This window comes from Doryrhamphus excisus, chromosome 4, assembly GCF_030265055.1.
Source record: "Doryrhamphus excisus isolate RoL2022-K1 chromosome 4, RoL_Dexc_1.0, whole genome shotgun sequence".
Lineage (NCBI taxonomy): Eukaryota > Metazoa > Chordata > Actinopteri > Syngnathiformes > Syngnathidae > Doryrhamphus > Doryrhamphus excisus.
The window spans coordinates 9,000,001-9,021,060 of record NC_080469.1 but is presented as its reverse complement, the minus strand read 5'-3'; the positions used below and the strand labels follow the sequence as shown (position 1 = coordinate 9,021,060).

Here is a 21,060-nt window from a genome sequence, read left to right as displayed (position 1 = left end):
GGGTGAATCTATTTGGCCTGTCATTGTGCTGTGATGTTGACTGACGCTACACGGATCTGCATCCGTCTGCCACGTCAGGATAGACTACGTTGACCGTGCAAGCCTGACTGACAGATCCAACTGACGAATCAGAGAACACGCGGAAGGCATTTCTTGTCTCTGATTCGTCAAGAGATTAAAAAAGGCGGGGTCTATTTGACAGGCGTTCCCAGCTGCCGGAGTCACAGAAACTGGCAGACGAACAGAAGACATGTGTGGTGAGTGCTGGATGAATTTTCATTTTAAATCATATCGTGAATAGGCTACAATTTTCTCAGACCGCCAGATAAATGTAAATCAAGTGAAAATACTTACACGATCGTTCTTTTTTATAACCAGTTTGAATTAGCTAGGGGGGCTAACACAAGTTAGCGAACTTGGACTGCTGCTGATGCGGTTAGCCTGCCAGATATGTTTAACAATTTTGTATATAAATTTACATTATATAACACGAGTTCACAGGGTGATAACGTTTAATAGTGAATCATTTGCCTGACGGAAGGACAATTCACTCCCTGTTGTGGTACAGCTAATGTCAGAAAGCTAATAGAGTGGTATGCAGTGAAGCGACACCCAGTCACTCATTGTTCAGCTTTAAATTAGCCTCTCAACAATCTTAACAAGCACGTATTTATTTAGGGGCTTGTTTGGGAAATAACCTGGTCATCCACTCAACAAAGACAGAGCCAGCGCCAATGTGCCGGGTATCTGTGCATCACAAGGGGCGTGCTTATGTGGAAACATCGTCAGTCGCTGATTCTTTTTTAGCTGTGGAAATTGTCTTTGATTTTGTGATGGTTGTGCCCCATTGCCTCATATTGTCCCTATCTCAATGAATGGTAGCTGTATCCTGTCAGTGTCACCATTATCTCAGACCACAATTAGCCACATCCATTAGTTGGTATTTTTAGTTACACATTTATAATACCTCCCATTCCACACTCAGTTGGTACCCCTCTACAGTATTGAAATCGAATTCAAGCATTAAAAATGTATTTATTAATGTGTTGTTCTTTGGAGTCGTGGCTTTTGCTTTTTGTCTGCCATACAAATAGGATTGCTAAAAGATAATAAACACATCCATTCGATTTGAAGAAGTGCAGTTGTACGCCACTACAAATTACCAATCAAAACTGAGCATCAACAAAGGAAGATTTTGTTCAGTGACTGTACTTATTGAGGTGTCTGAGTGCATTCCACAAAAAACACAGTATATGTAGAATTTTCTCCCATTAACTGACTTCTCCCTTACTGGCCCTCCCCATCACCTGCTCTTCTGAATGAAAGCTCTGTTGAGCTAGGTTGCCCCTAGGTTCTAAATGTGCATCAGCTTCATCAGTGCTTAGCTTTTTGAACAAATGTACATTGCTCTCACTGTTGAGTCATCATTGGTCTGGTTGTTAAAATCAAATAGTTGCTGCAAGATTTTTTTCATTTTTTAAAAAACGAGAAAAGAGTGAGTGTAGAGGTAAATCCAAATGTTGACATCGGCTTAGAAACAGTGTCCTCACTATGTCGCCCTATAAAAACATTCTTTTGTCTCTAAGCTGGTTTTCAACTCAGTAACACTTGCAAGACTGGTTTCCTTATCCTGAGTATATTTTCACATGCTGTGATGAAGGTGTATCGTATACGTCAGTAGTAGCTTTTTGTTCCACATCAGCATTGTGATCATCATATTTCTATTGTTGATGGAAAATCCAAACATATTCTTTTAATAGGAGTATGTGGTGAGGTTAATGTTATCTGTCCAACTTTAAGACAAGTGCCCGAACGTTTTTCCACCAAGGCTACATACTGAATAATCAAAAGGATATTTGTATACATTTTTGACATTAACAGGTTAAAAAGATAGTTGTAGAAGTTGTGTTATTAGTAACAACATTTTAACATTTTCAATTTACATTGTTCCTTTTTGCGAAATTTTTTTGTTGTGTCGTTTTGCTATAGAAAAATACCCATGTTGTTAAGAACTGGAATGACAACTCTGTCCTCCCTTATAGGAATATTTGCCTATCTCAACTACCACGTGCCAAGGACTCGCCGAGAGGTCCTTGAAATCCTCCTGAAAGGCCTGCGGCGTCTGGAGTACAGAGGCTACGACTCTGCCGGTGAGCCACATGGGAAAACCTCTTATCAGCAACACACTCTGGACTGTTTACGCAGACTGTCTCTTCACTGTCAACCCAGCGGACAGTTACCTTAATTATATTACAATGTAGCGGCTACTATTTACATTTACATCATGAGATACAGTTCCAAAATGTATGTCGGCAAATACATCTGATGAAATATTGAATATCGCCTGTGGTTTAATGAAGTTTATATAATACCAATATATCAATCCAGCTTGGTTTAAAGCTGATGCTTAGCTTTTTTTCTTTGTTTGCTGTTGTCAGGTGTGGGCATTGATGGCGGTAACAGCAAGGAGTGGGAGACCAATGCCAAAGCCATCCAACTAATCAAACAGCGTGGAAAAGTCAAGGCTCTGGATGAGGAGATCCACAGTAAGCTGAGACAAGTGTTTTCAGATGAGCGGGTTGCATGGACCATATTAGCTTCTGTTGATTTAGGCTGCTAAAAGGCTGCTTTGTTTTGTGTTCCGACAGAACAGCAGGATATTGACCTCGATGTGGAGTTTGATGTTCACCTCGGCATTGCTCACACCCGCTGGGCCACCCATGGAGAGCCAAGCCCTGTTAACAGCCATCCGCACAGATCAGACAAGAACAATGGTCAGTTGATATGGTGCTCTGCGCTTATTTGTGTTTTTAAAAAAAAATTCTAGTCATTAGGTCACAATGTTGATTTTTCAGGGACCATTATTTTTCTCTATGCTCTGCAGAATTCATTGTCATTCACAATGGCATCATCACCAACTATAAAGACCTAAGGAAATTCCTGGTGAGCTGAACTTTTTCTTTTGTCAGTCTTTTGTATTGCCCTTCACATACTGTATGACTTAGATTGGAATTTACCCCTACAGTTGAGCAAAGGCTATGAGTTTGAGTCGGAGACGGACACAGAGTCCATAGCCAAGCTGGTGAAGTACATGTACGATAACAGGGAGAGTGATGACATCAGTTTTGCCACTCTGGTGGAAAGGGTGACCCAGCAACTGGTAAGGAAGCACACACGCACACAAAATGTATAACAAATAAATGTAATTTTTCTCTTTCGTCACAGGAAGGTGCTTTTGCCCTGGTCTTTAAGAGTGTTCACTACCCCGCCGAGGCAGTGGGCACAAGGTAAATGTACAACACTCAGCGGTGGTTAAGATCTTTTGTTCTCATGATTGTGATTTTCAGATTGTATAGACAAACCATATTTTCTCAATCTTAAACTCCATTTGTAGCGACAGATTTAGCACTCTAGCACATTCTTTGGTTATGTTCAGTTCTGAAGTGGAGGCATAGTATTTACCATATTTTGTGTAGGAGGGGAAGTCCTCTCCTGATTGGTGTGCGAAGTGACCACAAGCTGTCTACAGACCATATTCCTGTGGTTTATCGCTCATGTGAGTTTAAATATCTTTTTCCTGCCTAGTTTGTCTATACTCTGGTTACATACGAGTTCTGTTCCTGTATTGTGATGTGAGTTGAGTTTTTTGTTTAAGTCGGCTCATAGTATCCCTAAATTAACTCCAAAGTCACTCACACTTTACACAGAACACATGAAGGACATAAAAAAAAGTAGTAATACAGTAAATAGAAGAATGAAATGCAACAGTATTAACAAATAAAAGCCAAAGCAACCTTTTGAATGTCAATAAGACCCAACCTCAACCCCACAGCTTCGAAAAATCCTCAGGGAAACCCTGTAGTCATTAAAAAGGCATGCTAATAAGCTACAAATATACATACTGGCGGACTCAGACCATCTTTATTCTATTCTCTGGAATGCTTGTCCTCGTTAGGGTCACGGGTGAGCTGGAACCTATCCCGGTTGACTTTGGGCGACAGGCAGGGTACACCATGTAGACAAACCATTCCAAACAAGCCATTCCCACTCCTGAACAATTTAGAGAGTCTCAATTTAGATTATTAACAAAAATGGGAATATATACATATATGATTGAACCCACACAAGCACAGGGAGAACATGCAAACTCCAAGCAGATGTTCACAGAGAACGTTCTTATATTAAAAAAAAAATGAAGTGGACTTGTGAAGGTTAATTTAGCTCTTATGTAGCTTTAGCTTCAAATGAGATCAAATTTCTGGCATTAGAATATTGAAACCTTTCAAGGGTGCAGAGCATGAAAAAGGTTGGGAAGTGCTGATTTCGGACCAATTATTATTTTGTTTCTCAGCTGGCAAAGACAAGAAGGGCTGCAGTTCCCTTCCCAGGGTCGACCAGGACACCTGCCTGTTCCCTGTGGATGAGAAAGCTGTTGAGTACTACTTTGCCTCTGATGCAAGGTAAGCACATCCCTGTGTCCTTGCAGTGTCCTTGTCAAGTGGAAGTAGTTACACTAATGCTTCTGTAGCTTTATTAAAATGGAAATTAAAGCTGTTGTTTCCCTCACAGTGCTGTAATAGAACACACAAATCGGGTGATCTTTCTGGAAGACGATGATGTGGCTGCTGTGACAGATGGACGGCTGTCTATCCATAGGATAAAACGCCGGGCTGGAGACTACCCGGCCCGCGCTATCCAGACCCTGCAAATGGAGCTGGAACAGATCATGAAAGGTGAGTAGGGTGTCACTTAATTGTTTCTTAAACTGCCATTCTCCCTGGTTAGACGTTTACAGGAGACACCGGTACAGGAACCTATAATTAGATGCTAAGCCTGTCATTATTGCATATAATATTAAAGGACACTTTTCCAGATGTGTGAACTGGATGTTCTGTCATTTTGGTGACTGCAGAAATCTAGAACTCTTCACTGCGCATTTTGTGCATTTTTGTATGGAGCATGCAACTTCCATTTGAAATAGTTGCTGTACTGCAGACATCCAGCAGAGGACAGAGATCAGCTAATGTTGCCTGGACGCTACATTCCTTTGTGGTCCAATCATTCTCAGTCGTTTCTGGAAGCGATCTGCTGAATAACCCAATTCGCATGACCCAAATTTCTGTCAGAGGCAAACTGAAAAACACACACACTTCACTGTCACAGTTTATTAGAAGTTTATAGAAAAAACACCTTAACCTCCATGTGTGCTGTGTTTGTGTTCCTTGAAGAAAAAGGTGGTCTTACCCTTTGTGTCAAACATGCATGTCCGTTAACAATAATGGGGAACTCCTTTCATTTCTAGAAAGAAAGTGAAACACTGCAATAATTTTTACTTCTCAGCTTCATATAGGATCACAAACATATCCCTTTGTTGTTAACCAGCATTTCCTTTTTTAAATGGTTGCAAATGTTGTATCATCTGATCTTTCCACCGCAGGAAACTACAGCTCCTTTATGCAGAAGGAAATCTTTGAGCAGCCAGAGTCCGTTGTCAATACTATGAGAGGAAGAGTCAACTTTGACAACAACACAGGTTAGAGACACGTGGTACTTGACGCCATGTCCCCATGTTGGTCAGTTCAGCTTTACATCTTCATCACACAAAAGGAAATATGAGGGATTAGTACCCATGTGAAAGCTTAGCACATGCAGAAATACTGGCTAGTGACTGACATGGCCCAGCACTCTCATGGGTTTTGTTTTAATGAGGTGGAAAGTGGATGATGGAGTGACTGCTTGTTTTTTTGCAGTGACACTGGGTGGACTGAAGGACCACATCAAAGAGATCCAGAGATGTCGACGCCTCATCCTTATTGCATGTGGCACCAGCTACCATGCAGGTGTAGCGGTATGTGGACACTAAACAGTTTTTAGTGTAAATCAGCATCACTCAGCACACTAGACGGACTTGTCCTCAAATTGTTTTAGCCATATGATGCTGAGATGATTTGTTGCTCTTGCAGACTCGTCAGGTCCTGGAGGAGCTGACAGAGCTGCCTGTTATGGTGGAGCTAGCCAGCGACTTCCTGGACCGGAACACACCGGTTTTCCGAGACGATGTCTGCTTCTTTATCAGCCAGTCAGGTGAGTATGTTGACGCCATCTGGACTTGATCGAGTGCAGTTTCCCTGTCTCCTCCACTTTCCATGTCAGTCTTTACGCTGTTTAGTAGTCAATTTATCTTCCTTTTTCTGCTATACCCTCTTAAATTGCAGCCTTCAGCATCTCTGGCCTTTACATTAATTCCTAATTTAATTAAGCATTACATTACATGTAATCCTACAGGGGAGACTGCTGATAGCCTAATGGCCCTACGTTACTGTAAGGAGAGAGGGGCTCTGACTGTGGGTGTCACCAACACAGTGGGCAGCTCCATTTCACGAGAGACTGACTGTGGAGTGCACATCAATGCTGGCCCTGAGATTGGAGTGGCGAGCACCAAGGTGAGGCTGGAAAGCTTTTGCTTCCTTGTCATTTGGGCAGACTTGTCCACTTTTAGGCAGACTGTCCGTCACTTGAACTACAGTATGTACCGTGTTGGAAGTGGGACATTGCATCGCGCCAAGGGGTTTTTGCCAGCTTGGAAAAGCACACACACACAGTTCAAAATGTACTGCATAGGGTGGATTCTTCCGGGCCAGGTGGAGCAAACCAGTATTTTACTGTGTACTGCTGCATCCATAATGAAGAGTGGCTTTTTTTGAACACATTTTTGCGATATGAACATCTAAACTAATACCGCAAAAGCACACTCCATCATAAATTACACTGCAGCCTCTGAGCTCGAACACAATCTGTTCTGGGATGGTGGCCAACCTCTAATTTCCTTTGATTTTTAAGATTTATTCATTTATAACAAGAAATAATCTGTTCCAGGTTCAAGCTGTCACAATTATAAAACCTTGATCAAGTAATTCTTTCAATAACAATTAAACTGTCTTTACTGTCATACAAGTGTAAGTTCATCACAATTGAACATTTCTAAAAGCAATAAAATTGGCTGCACGGCGGCCGAGTGACACCATCTCTATGTGGAGTTTGCATGTTCTATCCGTGCATGCGGTTTCCTCCCACATTCCAAAAACATGCATGTTAGGTTAGTTGGCGACTTAATGAATTTGAGTATGATGTGAATGGTTGTTTGTCTTTATGTGCCCTGTGATTGGCTGCCGACCAGCCTCTCGCGAGAAGACAGCTGGGATAGGCTCATTAATTGGACTTTCTCGAAAAGCCAAGGAAAAGGCACACACAATCCTTTGATGCTGGCTGAGCTAAGGTCTCGTGATATATGATGAGGTCTTATACAATGCTTATGTCTCATCTGATGTCATTCATGACATTCATTAAAATCTGTAAGAGCTACAGTATTTGCACAAGTGTGGAAAATAATGAAAACATCTTGTATAGTTTTTGAGAGTTGGAATAGTGCTAAGTTCAAAAAGACTTGGTATCATGAGTAAAAAGGAGAAACTCCATGACCATTTATTGCATCATTTCATAAAAGGAGCAAATACCTTTTGACCGTGAACGCAACCCAGGTCTCCTCATTGTAGATTTAGTTGTGAATGGAATCCTGACACTGGCTTCTCCGGGACCCGTAGCTTCAGATTATGATTTATTTATAATACCAGATACTTTAAACAGTTTGTGTACTCGACCTCATTAATTGTGCAGGTGGACCTAATTATGTGGCCAGCCAGTGTATATCCATAATGGCACACATGTTATAATATCTGGGCTTATTTGTTTGAGAGAGTGATGCAGGCCCTTTCCTGGCGCAGCCCTTGGACTTGGCTCAGGGACTTGAGTGCTGCAGCTCCAGAGCATGCAAGCACGCCTCAGAGACGCCATCATTTACTGCTTGGCTGACTGGGCCACACACCCGGCCCAAACACTGCTGCACAACCTTCCTCAAAATCACTGGAGAACATGTGTCACATCCCACAAATCCAGTTTACTGGTCAATAATTGGGTTTGTTCTACCATGAATTAAATTTAAAAATGCACTTTGACCTCTAATGATCAAATGAAATATTTTTGTCATGAACTTTAACTTCTAAACTTTGGGACATGGTGAAAAACTGCTTGGCATGCCAACTTGCAGTAAAAGACCCAAACTCATGGAATATGTGACTGCATCTTTGGGAATGTGAGATTACAAGAATAGGAGGAAAAATTGGCTTTTCCAAAGATAAGATTGGTAATTCCACTTAGTTTAAGGTTAGCATGTTCCATATGAATCACACACTTGATGAGAGGGGCACAGTCAAGCACCAAGTTTTCAGAGTGGCTCACATTTGCTGCCAAATCTGACCAAGTTTACCGGCACATTAGATGGAGCACTGCAGTTTGCAAGAAAACATTGTAAAGATTTTTACAAGTATTCTATTGGCCTTGTGCTCCAGAGGGTCCCATCCATGTAAGGAATTGGCCCAAGGGGAACATTAAATGGGCACCAAAGGCCTCTCAATTTGTGTTGAGATGCAAGAGAGAAGCAGCACGTGGCTGATGACAGCTGGCGTCGGGTTGCCGAAGACGTGATGTAGTGTTGGTTCCAGGATGATGGCTTGTTTAAGTGAGCTCCACATTGCCTGCCAGGTACTAACACCGACCTCTCCTTGCATTTCTCATCTGGTGCAGATTATTAACTTCATTGTCAGAAAAGAGATCACAGGCGTCAGAAACGTTGCTAAAGTCAGAATTGCATTGCTTATTCTTGTATTTTCTGTTTCAAAACTTACATCACACAAACCCAGCTTCCAATTGGAACTCTTAGCTTGGATCCAACTGTTTGCTTTGCGTGTCCATGGACACTGAAGGCCGATGCTAACAACACAAAATGCATTTTTTTTGTTCTTATATCTGTCTGCAGGCTTACACGAGCCAGTTTGTTGCCCTGATCATGTTTGCTCTGATGATGTGTGATGACCGGATTTCCATGCAGCCAAGGCGTCGTGAGATCATTCAGGGTCTGAAAGTGCTTCCGGGTAAGCCGGAGAGTTTGAAAACTATTCAATCCTCATCAAAGTTCATCATCCTCCAGTAACTTGCAATAAGCCAATTATTTAGCAACATGAGAGGGACAAAATATTAGAACTCTAAATATATGCGGCCCACTTAACTTATTGTACGATGTAGCACACTTCTACACCACTTCAAACAATAACCACAATAATATAATGTTAAAATATTTAAATATGTAAACCAATGATGTCTAAAGTGCAGCCCGCAGGCCGTTTATGGGCCTGTGAACGGCACATTGTAGGAAAAAATATAAAATAAAAATTGAGCAAAAATAAAAACCCATAAAAGTAACAAGAAAAAACTGAAAGGGTAGGAGTGTAGTGTAGTGAGGACTGTGCCCCATTAGTAATGTAACTGCATGTGACTATACCTGTATGTATAGGCCAGGTATGTATGACACATTCATATCATATATAGTCCCAGTGAGATGTCATGATGGCACTGAATACTAATGAGAAAAAGGTTGTACAAGAATAACCTCTTAATATCATGACAAAACAAGTTAGAAGTTGAAATATTAAAGAATAAATAGGTTAAAAATGGGCGCAAATACCAAAGTTAATGCTAGTAATACACCTTTTTCACATACTATATCATAAGCTGATATGCTGTTTTTTTTCTTTGGACACCGCTGGTGAAGATCAGGCTGTTTAATTTGCTGCTAATCTAAATATTGACAGGGATGGCTCAAGGAGGGAGGGAGAGTAGTGGGGGGCGGTTCGTCTTTTTGGCTCCGTGCATACCTTTTTGGATATCAAAAGCAGATGACATGTCCTGAATGGTAAACTTGACAAAATAATGTTTGCTTACTCTGTTGCTTATAATCAGCCTTTCCACCTTCCAACTTTATACATGTGTATTTTGAACAAAATGTTTATATCTTACATTAAAACCACTTTGCAGAATAATGTCAGTAATCAGAGTTTGTTTCCATCCTGTTTATATCAGATCTGATCAAGGAGGTCCTCAGTTTGGATGATGAGATCCAGAAACTGGCAACAGAGCTGTACCATCAGAAGAGCGTACTGATCATGGGCAGAGGCTACCATTATGCTACCTGCCTGGAAGGAGCTCTGGTGAGCAACTACAGCTGTCCTCTCCTGACTTCCTCTTGTGTCTTTCTCTATCAGTGGTTCTTAACAAGGGAAAAACTCAAAGCCCCATTTGGGTTGAAAAGTGGGTAGGAGCTACTGGCTGGAGGTGTCTGGCGTGTCTGAACTCAAAGACTGGTAACATACAAGTAGGTCCGCGATTACTACGTGCAGACAATGTAGGCCACTGACTGGTGGCGAAAAAAAGGCTATTAGCAACCCCAGCAACTTGGTGAGCTTAAAATTTGCACCTTGTTCACTTTATGCACACTCTATAATGCTACACAGACAACCGCTTGTCCTGGACAACATGTCCTGGAAGAAGCCAATGCTCCTTGCTAACACGGTGAAATCTCTGACAAAGCTGTGCAGCGGGTAGGGTGTGTGTGTGGATTTGTGGGGGGCGGGGGCAACAGCTTGTGCTCTCTGTCGGCACACTGTGATGTCACAAAGAGCCAATGTTAGAATTTTTTTTTGAAACCAAGCGGTCAGAGCCATCCACAAATTCTTTCACAGCTCACGTCCATTTGCTCAAACCTCATTATATGAAACGTTTGCATTAACACGAGAATGCAACATTCTAACATTTATTTTAAAAAATCCTTAAAAAACCCTTAAAAAAATCTGCAGTCATTTTCCAATGGACAACCATGGACTCAGACATGGGGGTGCTGATTCTCATCCCAGCGGCTTAACACTCGGCTGCGAATCGATCCAGTGAGAGTTGAAAGTAACAGCTGGATGAAGCCTACAGGACCACATCATTTGCAAAAAACAGAGAGCCAAACTGGAAACCCTCAACGCCCTGGCTGCGCCTAGAAATTCTGTCCATAAAAGAATCAGTGACAAAGGGCAGCCCTGGAAGAAGCACGAAATTGTTCATTTTTATTTGATCTTCACGGACGCCCTCAAAACCAGGGCATCAAAGGTGTTTCTGGAGGACTTGATGCAAGTCAAACTGGACTGCATAAGAGAATGTCACTCCTTTTAGCTCCTGCCAAAATATAATTTTTATTTGTCTAAATGACCAGTTGTGTGTGTGTCTCAATCCCTCTTGAGTTCTTAGAGTAAAACGTGTTCATTTCTTTTGCCCACAGAAAATCAAAGAGATCACTTACATGCATTCTGAAGGCATCCTGGCTGGGGAGTTGAAACATGGTCCGCTGGCTCTGGTGGACAAGCTCATGCCAGTCATCATGATCATCATGAAAGACCACACCTACATCAAATGTCAGAACGCCCTGCAGCAAGTCGTCGCCCGCCAGGTAAGACAAATTCATTTTATGCATGTCATTCATTTTTATCCATTTATTACATTTGAATGCAGTGCCAATTTCCAATAGCACTTGAGACCATTAAAATCAATAATCGCCACCCCATTTTAAACCTCCCATTCATTTCCACAATGATCTCATCACTGCTTGCGAACAAGAGCACAAAATGGTATCAGATGACACACCTTTTAAAAACCTCTACTTGGTTTGTTTGATGGACAGGGCCGCCCCATCGTGATCTGTGACCGCGACGATTACGAGAGCATCAGCAACTCGTGCCGCACCATCAAAGTGCCTCACTGCGTGGACTGCCTGCAGGGCATCCTGAGCGTCATCCCCCTGCAGCTGCTCTCTTTCCACCTGGCTGTGCTCCGAGGTTACGACGTAAGTGCTCGCACGTCCCGCCACTTTACACTCGTCTGTACCGACATCTGCAAAATGTTTGACTTCACATGCAGCGACCAACCGCACGCTTTCAACATCGCCACTATGTCACTGTTTTAACTGAAGACAATAATCATGCATGATAGGAATACATGTGATGCTCCAGCTGAGTGACACTGTGTTACCGTTTCAAGTTCCACATAAAAACATTTGAAAATCATTAAAGTGGAATTTTAATGGTTTAGAGATCGAACAACCTAACATTACTGGGCTACGTAAGATCAGACAAACGTTTTTTTTTTTCCACAAAAAGTCAATATTTCCAATGCTGTAATACCTCGTTTATCACTTTCTGTGACCTGTCCACTGTGCTGTGTGCACTCAGGTGGACTGTCCAAGAAACCTGGCCAAGTCTGTGACAGTGGAGTGAACCTCATAGCAGGCTGGAGGACACGCAGCGAAGGAGTGAAGTAGAAAACATCCTGTTTGCGTGTCTGGCTTAATGCGTCTACTTTTATGCACCATTTTACTTGTATCTCACTGTCGCATCTTTCTGTATCTCACTGTTAGACTTCTTGGTGTTATCGTAGGCTGGTGGCAGTAATGTCTGGGCTGGCACTGATAAAGGTATCCTCCTGGCTCTGACTTGGTGCACCTGTAGCATCAAACTGGAGTTTCCTGCGTCCCAAGTTATGTAGCCAACCAGTGAGCAAATTAATTTGATAGGAAGCATTTTGGAGCTGATGTTGCTGACTGATGGAACTTATTGGCTCCATCCTTCTTAAGTGCAATGATTTGTAGTTTAGTTGGCGTCTTTCTTTCTGTTTGGCAGCTACTCGTTTGAAGTTTGACATTTTTTCTGGCCCCACGAGTCATAATTGCTGCAATCACTGGATGACAGTTTTGACACTGTTGGATTTATGTGCACACACCAGTTACTGAAGTAGCAGCGTCCGGTCTTGGTGTTACGGTAGCTCCATCCACATTCCGGTCATATGAGCTTGATGGGCTCGCTACTCTTGTTACATTATTTTCATGCCACATTTATATTTTCGAGACAATTTCATGCAATTGTAATTGTAAGTAAAGTTTCCGGTTGATTGTTATTGTATTGCGGCTCTAGTTGACTTGCTTACACAATGAAGCGATACCAGTGAGATGAAGTTACTTCAAGAAGAACTCGGTGAGTGCCAGCCCACACCCTTCCACCATGACTGCAAACACAATATTGGGACCATTTGTAGCTACTGTTAATTTTATACTTGTTTATTTTCTTGAGAGAAATCAGAATTTTTGTATTGTTTGATCGGAAATTTGAATGTTACCGAAAAATGTCCTGTAAAACCAAACATGCTGTCAGTTTGAACGGAACCAAAACATATATATTGATGATGTTTGTGCTATGTTTTTTTGTAGCATACTTAATGTGGTGGCAGCGTGTTACACTGTAGATGCTTTAGCTGCAAAGAGATGCACAGCTGTGAAGGAGCAGGAGCTGCCAGAGATAACATTTTTACTGCTTGTCACCTTTTGCTTTTGACATTCATCTTGCTTCTGCAATCGAGCCTTAATCTAAAACGTGCATGTCTCCCCAACATCGAGCTTTTATTTGGCAATGGGTATATTTAATTGAAATCATTGATGTTAGCTGGGGGGGGGGGCACTATTTGTTAGCACGGTTGATGCAGTACAGAGTCAACAACCTCTCTTCAAGTGAGCTCATTGGATGATATGGCGCTGCACATTTGGAACGAAATACTGACCTTTGTGCTGTATAGTTGGATTCAAATTAAATCTGCATTTAAACTGACATTAAAATGATATAAGATATGCATTCACTGCTTGAGTGTGTGTATGTTTTGTGCTCCGTAGAAATGTTACAGTTTGGAAAACAAACTGTGGGGGTTTACATCAAAATCTACCAAATTGTTTAAATACTGTATACAGTATAAATACATTAACTATATAATGTATAAATTAATGTATAAATATATAATCTATATAATGTATAAATTAATAAAAAAATGTATAAGTATAAATTACATTAAGTACAACTCTGTTGTACTTGATTCTGACATCAAGCGGTCAAAATTTTTCAACATTTTCAACAATTTCCAACATTTTCTGTTCCACTTAGACTAATTTGAGTTACAGAGCTATGGTAACAAGCTACCTATGGTAGCTTGACTTTGGCTGAGCTGTCAATCACAGCGTGCATATGGACAACCAACCATTCACACTCCTGGACAATATGGGCCTTTTAAAAAAACACGATTTTGCAACCCTCACTGAGCAAAAAATGACCATCATTAATGTTGGAAATGTGACTTTTAAGTTAAGGGTCGACTAAGGTCTTTTTCTTGTGAGACCTGGAAAAAACTGCATCGATTCGACTCACCGATCAGTACAGTAACATCACCAACACCTAATACTACTAATCATCACACCTCTGACCATCTTTACTGGTTGATCTAGGTTCCTACCCTCACCTATGGTCATGAGCTTTGGGTAGTGACCAAAAGGACAAGATCTCAGGTAAAAGCGGTCCAAATGAATCTTCTTAGGGTGGCTGGGCTCTCCCTTTTAAGATACGGTGAGAAGCACCGTCATCGGGGAGACTCTCATAATAGAACCACTGTTCCTCCGCATTGAGAGGAGCCAGATGAGGACGCCTCCCTGGGGAGGTGTTCATGGTATGTCTGAGGCCCCTGAGAAGACCCAGGACACATTGGACGGTCTCTCAACTGGCTTGGGACAGCCTTGGGAGTGATTAAGTGGTAGAAGATGGATGGAATGATCTTTGAATACATCTTCTGAATGTCTTATATTTGTATTTTAGTTCATTTAGCCATTTTTATGCCCTAAAACGCTTCATGGAGGCAGATAATATGTATACAAAATGTGTAAATAGGCCATATATAACCATAAAACAGCATGGTAATATATATTTATGAAAGCCATGATAGAAGGAAGCCCTGAAATTCGAACACACACAGAGATTCTGCAATGGAGATTTACACCCAGACCTCTGTGAGGCTGCTAACCACTAGGCCACCATGCAGCGGATTAGGTTATAAGACAGAATGACTGTATTCAGCTTATATCCTGAAGTTGGGTTGATTATACATGTGTCAAGATTGTAGATCCTAACAACTATGTGGACAAGTCAGCCATCTCAGTGCTAAATGCACAAATGGAGCCAAATAATGACCTAATGCCCAATGAGCTCATGTATGCTGTGAGACAGCCAAGACACCAGAGAGAGCACTACGCAAAGTTTATCTTTTAATTTTGACAAAATAACTGATTTCATCTTTAAAATATGGAATAGCATTCTTTTATTAAAGGAGAAGTCAGCATCTTCTAGGATTGAGGAAAATCCTGTAGAAAAGACACATTTTTCCTTCATATGCAGCAATGTATCAAACATCCATCCATCCATTTTCTGTGCCGCTGATCCTATGTATCATACATAAACCCCCACTCAGTCACTTTCTACATGTGAGACGTGGCTCTAGCCGCTCATTCCATCCTCGCCAGGAGCCATTAGCACCATTTTGCCTTTCCTAAGTCTCGTCCATATTTCCAGAGGATTAGTGTGCCTGTGCTATTTTCCATGATGGCTCTGCACATGTGTGCATAATGCAGCGTGTAAACATCTGGAGCTGGTTAGCCATCCCGATGCCTTCACTTTTTTTTTTTTTTTTCATCCTCTTTGACATTGTGTGGGCAGCCCTGCAAAACGTCACCGTGTGAACCCAATGATCCAAGTGACACTCACTGAAAGTCACTGAATAATGGGGTGACCAAATGTTTTTTTTTAGAAAGTGATGGAAATATCCTGGTTATCACTTCATTTCATTGTTTATCATTGGGGCGTTAAATGACCTGTGTCCTGTCCTCTGGATTTGTAATCTTATTTCATATTTTTGACTTGCAAAAGAGAGCTATTATTATAGGTTGATTTTTCGAATATTCCCATTATTATTTCATTCCGGAGATTGTATGATTTTTGTATTACTGAAACTTTAATATTATTTTAGGTGTAAAAAAAACATGTTGAGTTTAGACCAGGCAATTAGACTTTAGAAATTAGACAACATTCCGATATGCAAAGTTTAATTTCATGTTTTTACATGCTTTACTTTGTTTTTGAATGAAACATACCAAGTCAGTGGAAAATATACATGTTTTTTCATTTTCCTATAAAATTCAAATGTGCACATTCATCAGAATTACAAAATAAAAAATGATTCATCTATACACAAAGCATATACACAAACTGTCCTGCTATTGGTAGATTCTGTCTTAAATACAAAGATATATAAGCACACATTTATATTAAAGTACCATATGTCCTCAAATACTTGAATGCATCAGGCATGTATTTGAAGTACGACATTTATTTGAGAATAAATGAGTACACCCGTCATATTTCAGCAACTCATGCAAATTATGGTTTAAGAGTATCTTCTTAAGGAACAATTAGTAGTTAGTGTCCAGCTTGTACAGCAGTATAGATGTATTATCCTCCACTGCCTTAATCCTCTTGGGTGCAGAATCCACTAGAGCGGCACAGGCTAGTGGAATCCTCCTCCACTCCTTTGTGATGACATCACTGGTGAAGCTGGTGAATGTTAAGACTCTTATGTCTTCTCCACTAGCACTCCATCACCTTGACCTTCGCCTACCTCAGCAAGGCTTGACATCTTGGAAAACCGCTATGTGTCCGAATGTCCCAATATGCTGGAATTTATGTTTCGCTCAATGAACCGCAGTTCCCCAAACACCAATCATGCAGCATCAAACCATGACACTTTCACCACCACACTTGACCGGAGACAAGACACCATAATCTTGTTCGTCACTTGTGTTGCCAGCTATTTAGACAATAATAACTGTATGTTGAGTCAATTTCAGGATAACACAGTCATCCCTCTTTTATTGTGGTTAATTGGTTTCACACCCGACCGTGAAGTTGGATTCCTTATTTACTGTATATATATATATATATATATATATATATACAATATTTTCAAAGTTAGAACATAGAAAACAAACCTGTTTACAACCTTCTAAATACATTTAACATTATTAGAGCCCTCTAGACCTGAAGTAACACCGCTATTTACACTTGTATTACTGAATATAGTAGACTTAATAAGTGAACATACAACACATAAGACATAAATAAGACATAATAAAGGCACACACATGTAAGTTGTAAGGTGACTTCCTGATTTTTGCTTCTCTTTGTACTTCTTGTGGCGGCAATTGTCTCATCAATGTAACATTACTGACACCTATCTGGTGTACAATAATACATATCACAGCATGTCTTTGAATGCATCTCCTCAAAGCCTTATATTTGCATTTTAGGTCATGTCGCTATTTTGGTTTGAAATGCAGAATTTAGGCCAAAAATACAAAACATTTACTTAAATATGCATATTTTTAAACTAAAATGAGGCCGTTGTCAACCACAAAACAGGGATGATTTATTATTTTGAAAAACAATGATGAGTGAAGGGCTGCACGGCAGTCGAGTGGTTAGCGCGCAGACCTCACAGCTCGGAGACCAGGGTTCAATTCCACCCTCGGCCATCTCTGGGTGGAGTTTGCATGTTCTCCCCGTGCATGCGTGGGTTTTCTCCGGGTACTCCGGTTTCCTCCCACATTCCAAAAACATGCTAGGTTAATTGGCGACTCCAAATTGTCCATAGGTATGAATGTGAGTGTGAATGGTTGTTTGTCTATATGTGCCCTGTGGTTGGCTGGCGACCAGTCCAGGGTGTACCCCGCCTCTCACCCGATGACAGCTGGGATAGGCTCCAGCACCCCCCGCAACCCTCGTGAGGCAAAAGCAGTAGAAAATGAATGAATGAATGAATGATGAGTGAAGCTGCAAAATTCAAAGCACAAAGTGATGAGGGACTACTAAACAAGCTGTAAACTCACTATTTAATGTATGTATATGCAAATTTCATTTCTATAGTATTGGTCTTTGAGAAGATACTGGAATACAGTGGTTGCTGAAATGCGAAGGGTGGACAGTACGCACATTTTGTCTCTTTTGTGTCATTTTTGGGTTCCTACCACTAAGGGAGTACAGTTGAAGGCTTTGTACCAGCCTTAAGCATGTGCACCCCCACATACTGTATAATAGACGCCGACAAGCAACTAGCAGAAAGAAGCCCTTTTCAAATAGATAAGCAGCAAATAGATACTGTAAGTCTCTTTGAGGCACTTTTATAAGGTAGAAGAAGCCGTACTGTGATTTTGACTATTTGAGCAGTCCCACATCTTGATTGAAAGAGCATCTGTGATTGCGGAGTTGAACATAAGTGGTCATAAATGTGCCAAATGTGATGTTGTCCAAGTCCCCAGCTGTTTACTGTGACATGCACAATAAGAGGCCAGCTGTGACTCATACTGTATCATGCTGCTTCAGCACAGTGAGGAACATGAGGAGGACACCCTGAAAACTCAGTGTAGTCTACACATCAGCCAATCCAATCTACTGTATGTGGCATACGTAACAAGGGAAATAAAAGCATCAATATAACATGCAATTGCTCAGCTTTCAATAATATAAAGACATGTAAATGATCTCAAACTTGGCATGTGAACCCGCTCTATGGAGGAACAGGCTCCTTTGAGTCCACAAGAGTCCAGTCAGTGTCGACAACTAGCAGAAAGCAGGTCCTGATTGTCCTCTGCACACGGCAGGAAGGCCACAGCCTGCTGGGCTCTGCTGTCCTGCACACAAAATCAAACGTGCGCTCATCTTTGAAGGCGGGACTTTCTTTTCATCAACTACACGCCAGGGCGCGGAGGTGGGCGGGCAGGGGGTGGGGCTCGTCCTGGCGCGGGGCCTTGGGGCAGGGGTGGCAGGGTCCCAGAGGGCGAGAGAGGTGGCGGAGGGTTGGGTGGCAGCTCGGGGGCGGCAGGTATGTGCAAAGTGGTGGGTGGCAGAGCCCGTTTGGGAGGCGGGGTGTAATAGGGAGGGGTGACGGGAGGGGAGGGTGAGGAGTCGGAGGGTGTCGGAGGCAGGAGGGGGAGGGTGGCAGAGAACAGGGGGGGTGATGGAGGGCTAGTGGGACTTGGCGGGAGGGTGCCCTGTGGGGCAGGTGGACTCCTGCTGGGAGGGGTGTAGATGGGAGATGGGTGCTGGTTGTAGTGGGGGTAGTGAGGGGGCGCAGACTTCATACGGATAAAGTTCATGCATCTGCCCTGAAATGACAAAGTTAGAACTATTAATAGTTAGCATAAACTCTCCATTAAAGATCTTTGATGTTTTGTTTTCATGTGATGAAGTGACAGGGGTATCTATTTATTTATTTGTACTGTACAGACTGAACTTGAAACTGAAATTAGCGAAATATAACATAATAGAGAGCAGTGAAGCATACAAGCGTATTTAACAGTGAAATGGGATATGACAAATATGATAAATTCATACATGCCTTCACAGTTCACCTTTGTTACTGTCAGAAGTTGTCACATATAACGTTAAATATAACAAAACAGTGGTTTGTTCTTTTAATTCCAAGGAATAAGAACCAATAACAGCACAACATTTCACAAATGTACACCAAAATCTCATGCTAACAAAGGGAAACCTAACTTTACAGTTTAGTACTATTTCTGCTGTTGACTCATTGGTCAATTTAAACGATTGACATCTCATTTGACCAATCAGAGGCCAGAGTATTGAATCAAGCTCAGTAGACCTGCATACTCAAGAGAAACACTTTCTGGTCCCATCTAGTAATCATGGCAGGTAGGATTTGATGTTATTGTCTACAGCTGCAACGGCTTTCCTTTTGGCTGTTACTTTATGTGTTTTGAAAATATGTTTGAAGCTGTGGTTGATGAAATATTGAGGTTTTTTTTAGCTGTTAGCAAGCTAGCATGTTGTGCCCGGGTCAGGCAATGGTGTATTTGGTCCACCTTTGCACAGTGACAACATGACAACTTATCATTATGTCGACTACTAGCAATGGCCCCCGCTCCCTTTGATTTTTCAGCAGTATGCAGGCCTCTCTGGAAATGTATAGAACCCCCGGGGGTCAAGGTTTATGTAGTTTCTAGTTTTAATGTAGTTGCTTGACGTTGAATGAATGTTATCTCATTGTAAAGCTGATGTTTTCATCTTGAAAACAACATATAGCTTGTGTGGGCTATTTACTAGAACACATCAGAACCCTGTAGTTTTTTTTTTATAACTTTGCCAAAGAATTGTTGTTAATGGGTTGTTCATGTTTGTTTGCAACTTCCTGTCAACACAACCTGGATTATTTTCATAATTTGTGAATGTTTCTCTAAAGTTGATCCACACATTAATGTGAAAATCATATCTCAGTTATATCTTGCTCAGTTTAAATGAACTTGACATGTGTTATGTGTATGCAGAGGCTGTAATGTAAATCAAGTTTGGAATGGATCTGATCCAGTAATTTCAATTCAACATGGAAAATCCCATTTGTCTCATGTTTAAGCCTTGGCAGAGGTCCGTGTTCACTGGATGCTCTTGTTGTCGTGCATTACAACAACATCTAATGTGTTCCCCCGACAACACAACCAAATTTACAAACAACTGTGACTAGCAAAGTGAAAAACAAATTAGCATGCGCTTTCTTCTCTACATGAGACGGCAATAGCCAAAGTATGGACTGTAAGAAGGGTGTGTTTATTGCATTTGAACACTAAAACCATTATGTGCCTTTCAACTTGACAATTTTACTGGGGAATAATGACCGCACAAGATTATCCGGCACAGATCTTCACTTGTGTGCCAGTGTATATTGTTATTACACTGTTGTTACACATCTTTAAGACTGTATTTTGTTGTTTTTAGATCTATTATGCTTTGCTTTAGTGAGTGACTTATCTTCTTAATATAACTTTAAAAAACACAGTTGATGTATATTGGCTTTATGAGCGACATGTTACAGGAAGCTGACATTGAGTTTGCCACCGATGAATCTTGTTAGTCCCACCGCGGCATTCATTCAGGGGAAGTTATAAAAACAAGGCTTTGACAAGAGACTCCTAATTGCAACCAGAGCAGCTTGTTTACTGCAAATCCTTAAGGAAGCTTTTTTCCAGTGCTCTGATGCAGATTTACAATGAGGAAGCCCCGCTTGAACAGGATGCTGGCAGTTGGGGTTCATATTTGATTGGGAGTCAAAAGTTGTTTAATGGAACATCTAAGTCAAATGCCCCTGACGTCCTACAATTCTCGTAAAATTACAACTTATTTGTCTTCTTCATTTGATTTTATT

General features: G+C 41.3%; 2 protein-coding genes across 2 annotated transcripts in view; one reads left to right on the top strand and one right to left on the bottom strand.

The window, feature by feature from the left end:
* Positions 1-188: 188 nt before the first annotated feature.
* On the top strand, positions 189-13,607 carry gfpt1 (glutamine--fructose-6-phosphate transaminase 1). Its single transcript, XM_058070873.1, has 19 exons — positions 189-257; positions 2,043-2,150; positions 2,439-2,546; positions 2,649-2,774; positions 2,885-2,943; positions 3,026-3,160; positions 3,226-3,287; positions 3,477-3,556; positions 4,352-4,460; positions 4,570-4,733; positions 5,438-5,533; positions 5,751-5,848; positions 5,964-6,084; positions 6,286-6,443; positions 8,873-8,987; positions 9,973-10,100; positions 11,213-11,380; positions 11,612-11,773; positions 12,159-13,607. Exons 1-19 carry the CDS (start codon positions 251-253, stop codon positions 12,201-12,203), a joined length of 2,049 nt encoding a protein of 682 aa, XP_057926856.1. The 5' UTR covers positions 189-250; the 3' UTR covers positions 12,204-13,607.
* A 3,076-nt stretch (positions 13,608-16,683) lies between these two features.
* The window catches only part of antxr1a (ANTXR cell adhesion molecule 1a), a 22,190-nt gene continuing 17,813 nt past the window's right edge, over positions 16,684-21,060 (bottom strand). Inside the window, exon 18 of the mRNA XM_058070577.1 lies at positions 16,684-19,006. Within this exon, the coding sequence (XP_057926560.1) occupies positions 18,590-19,006 (417 nt within the window). The 3' untranslated portion in view covers positions 16,684-18,589. The remainder of the gene's footprint in view (positions 19,007-21,060) is intronic.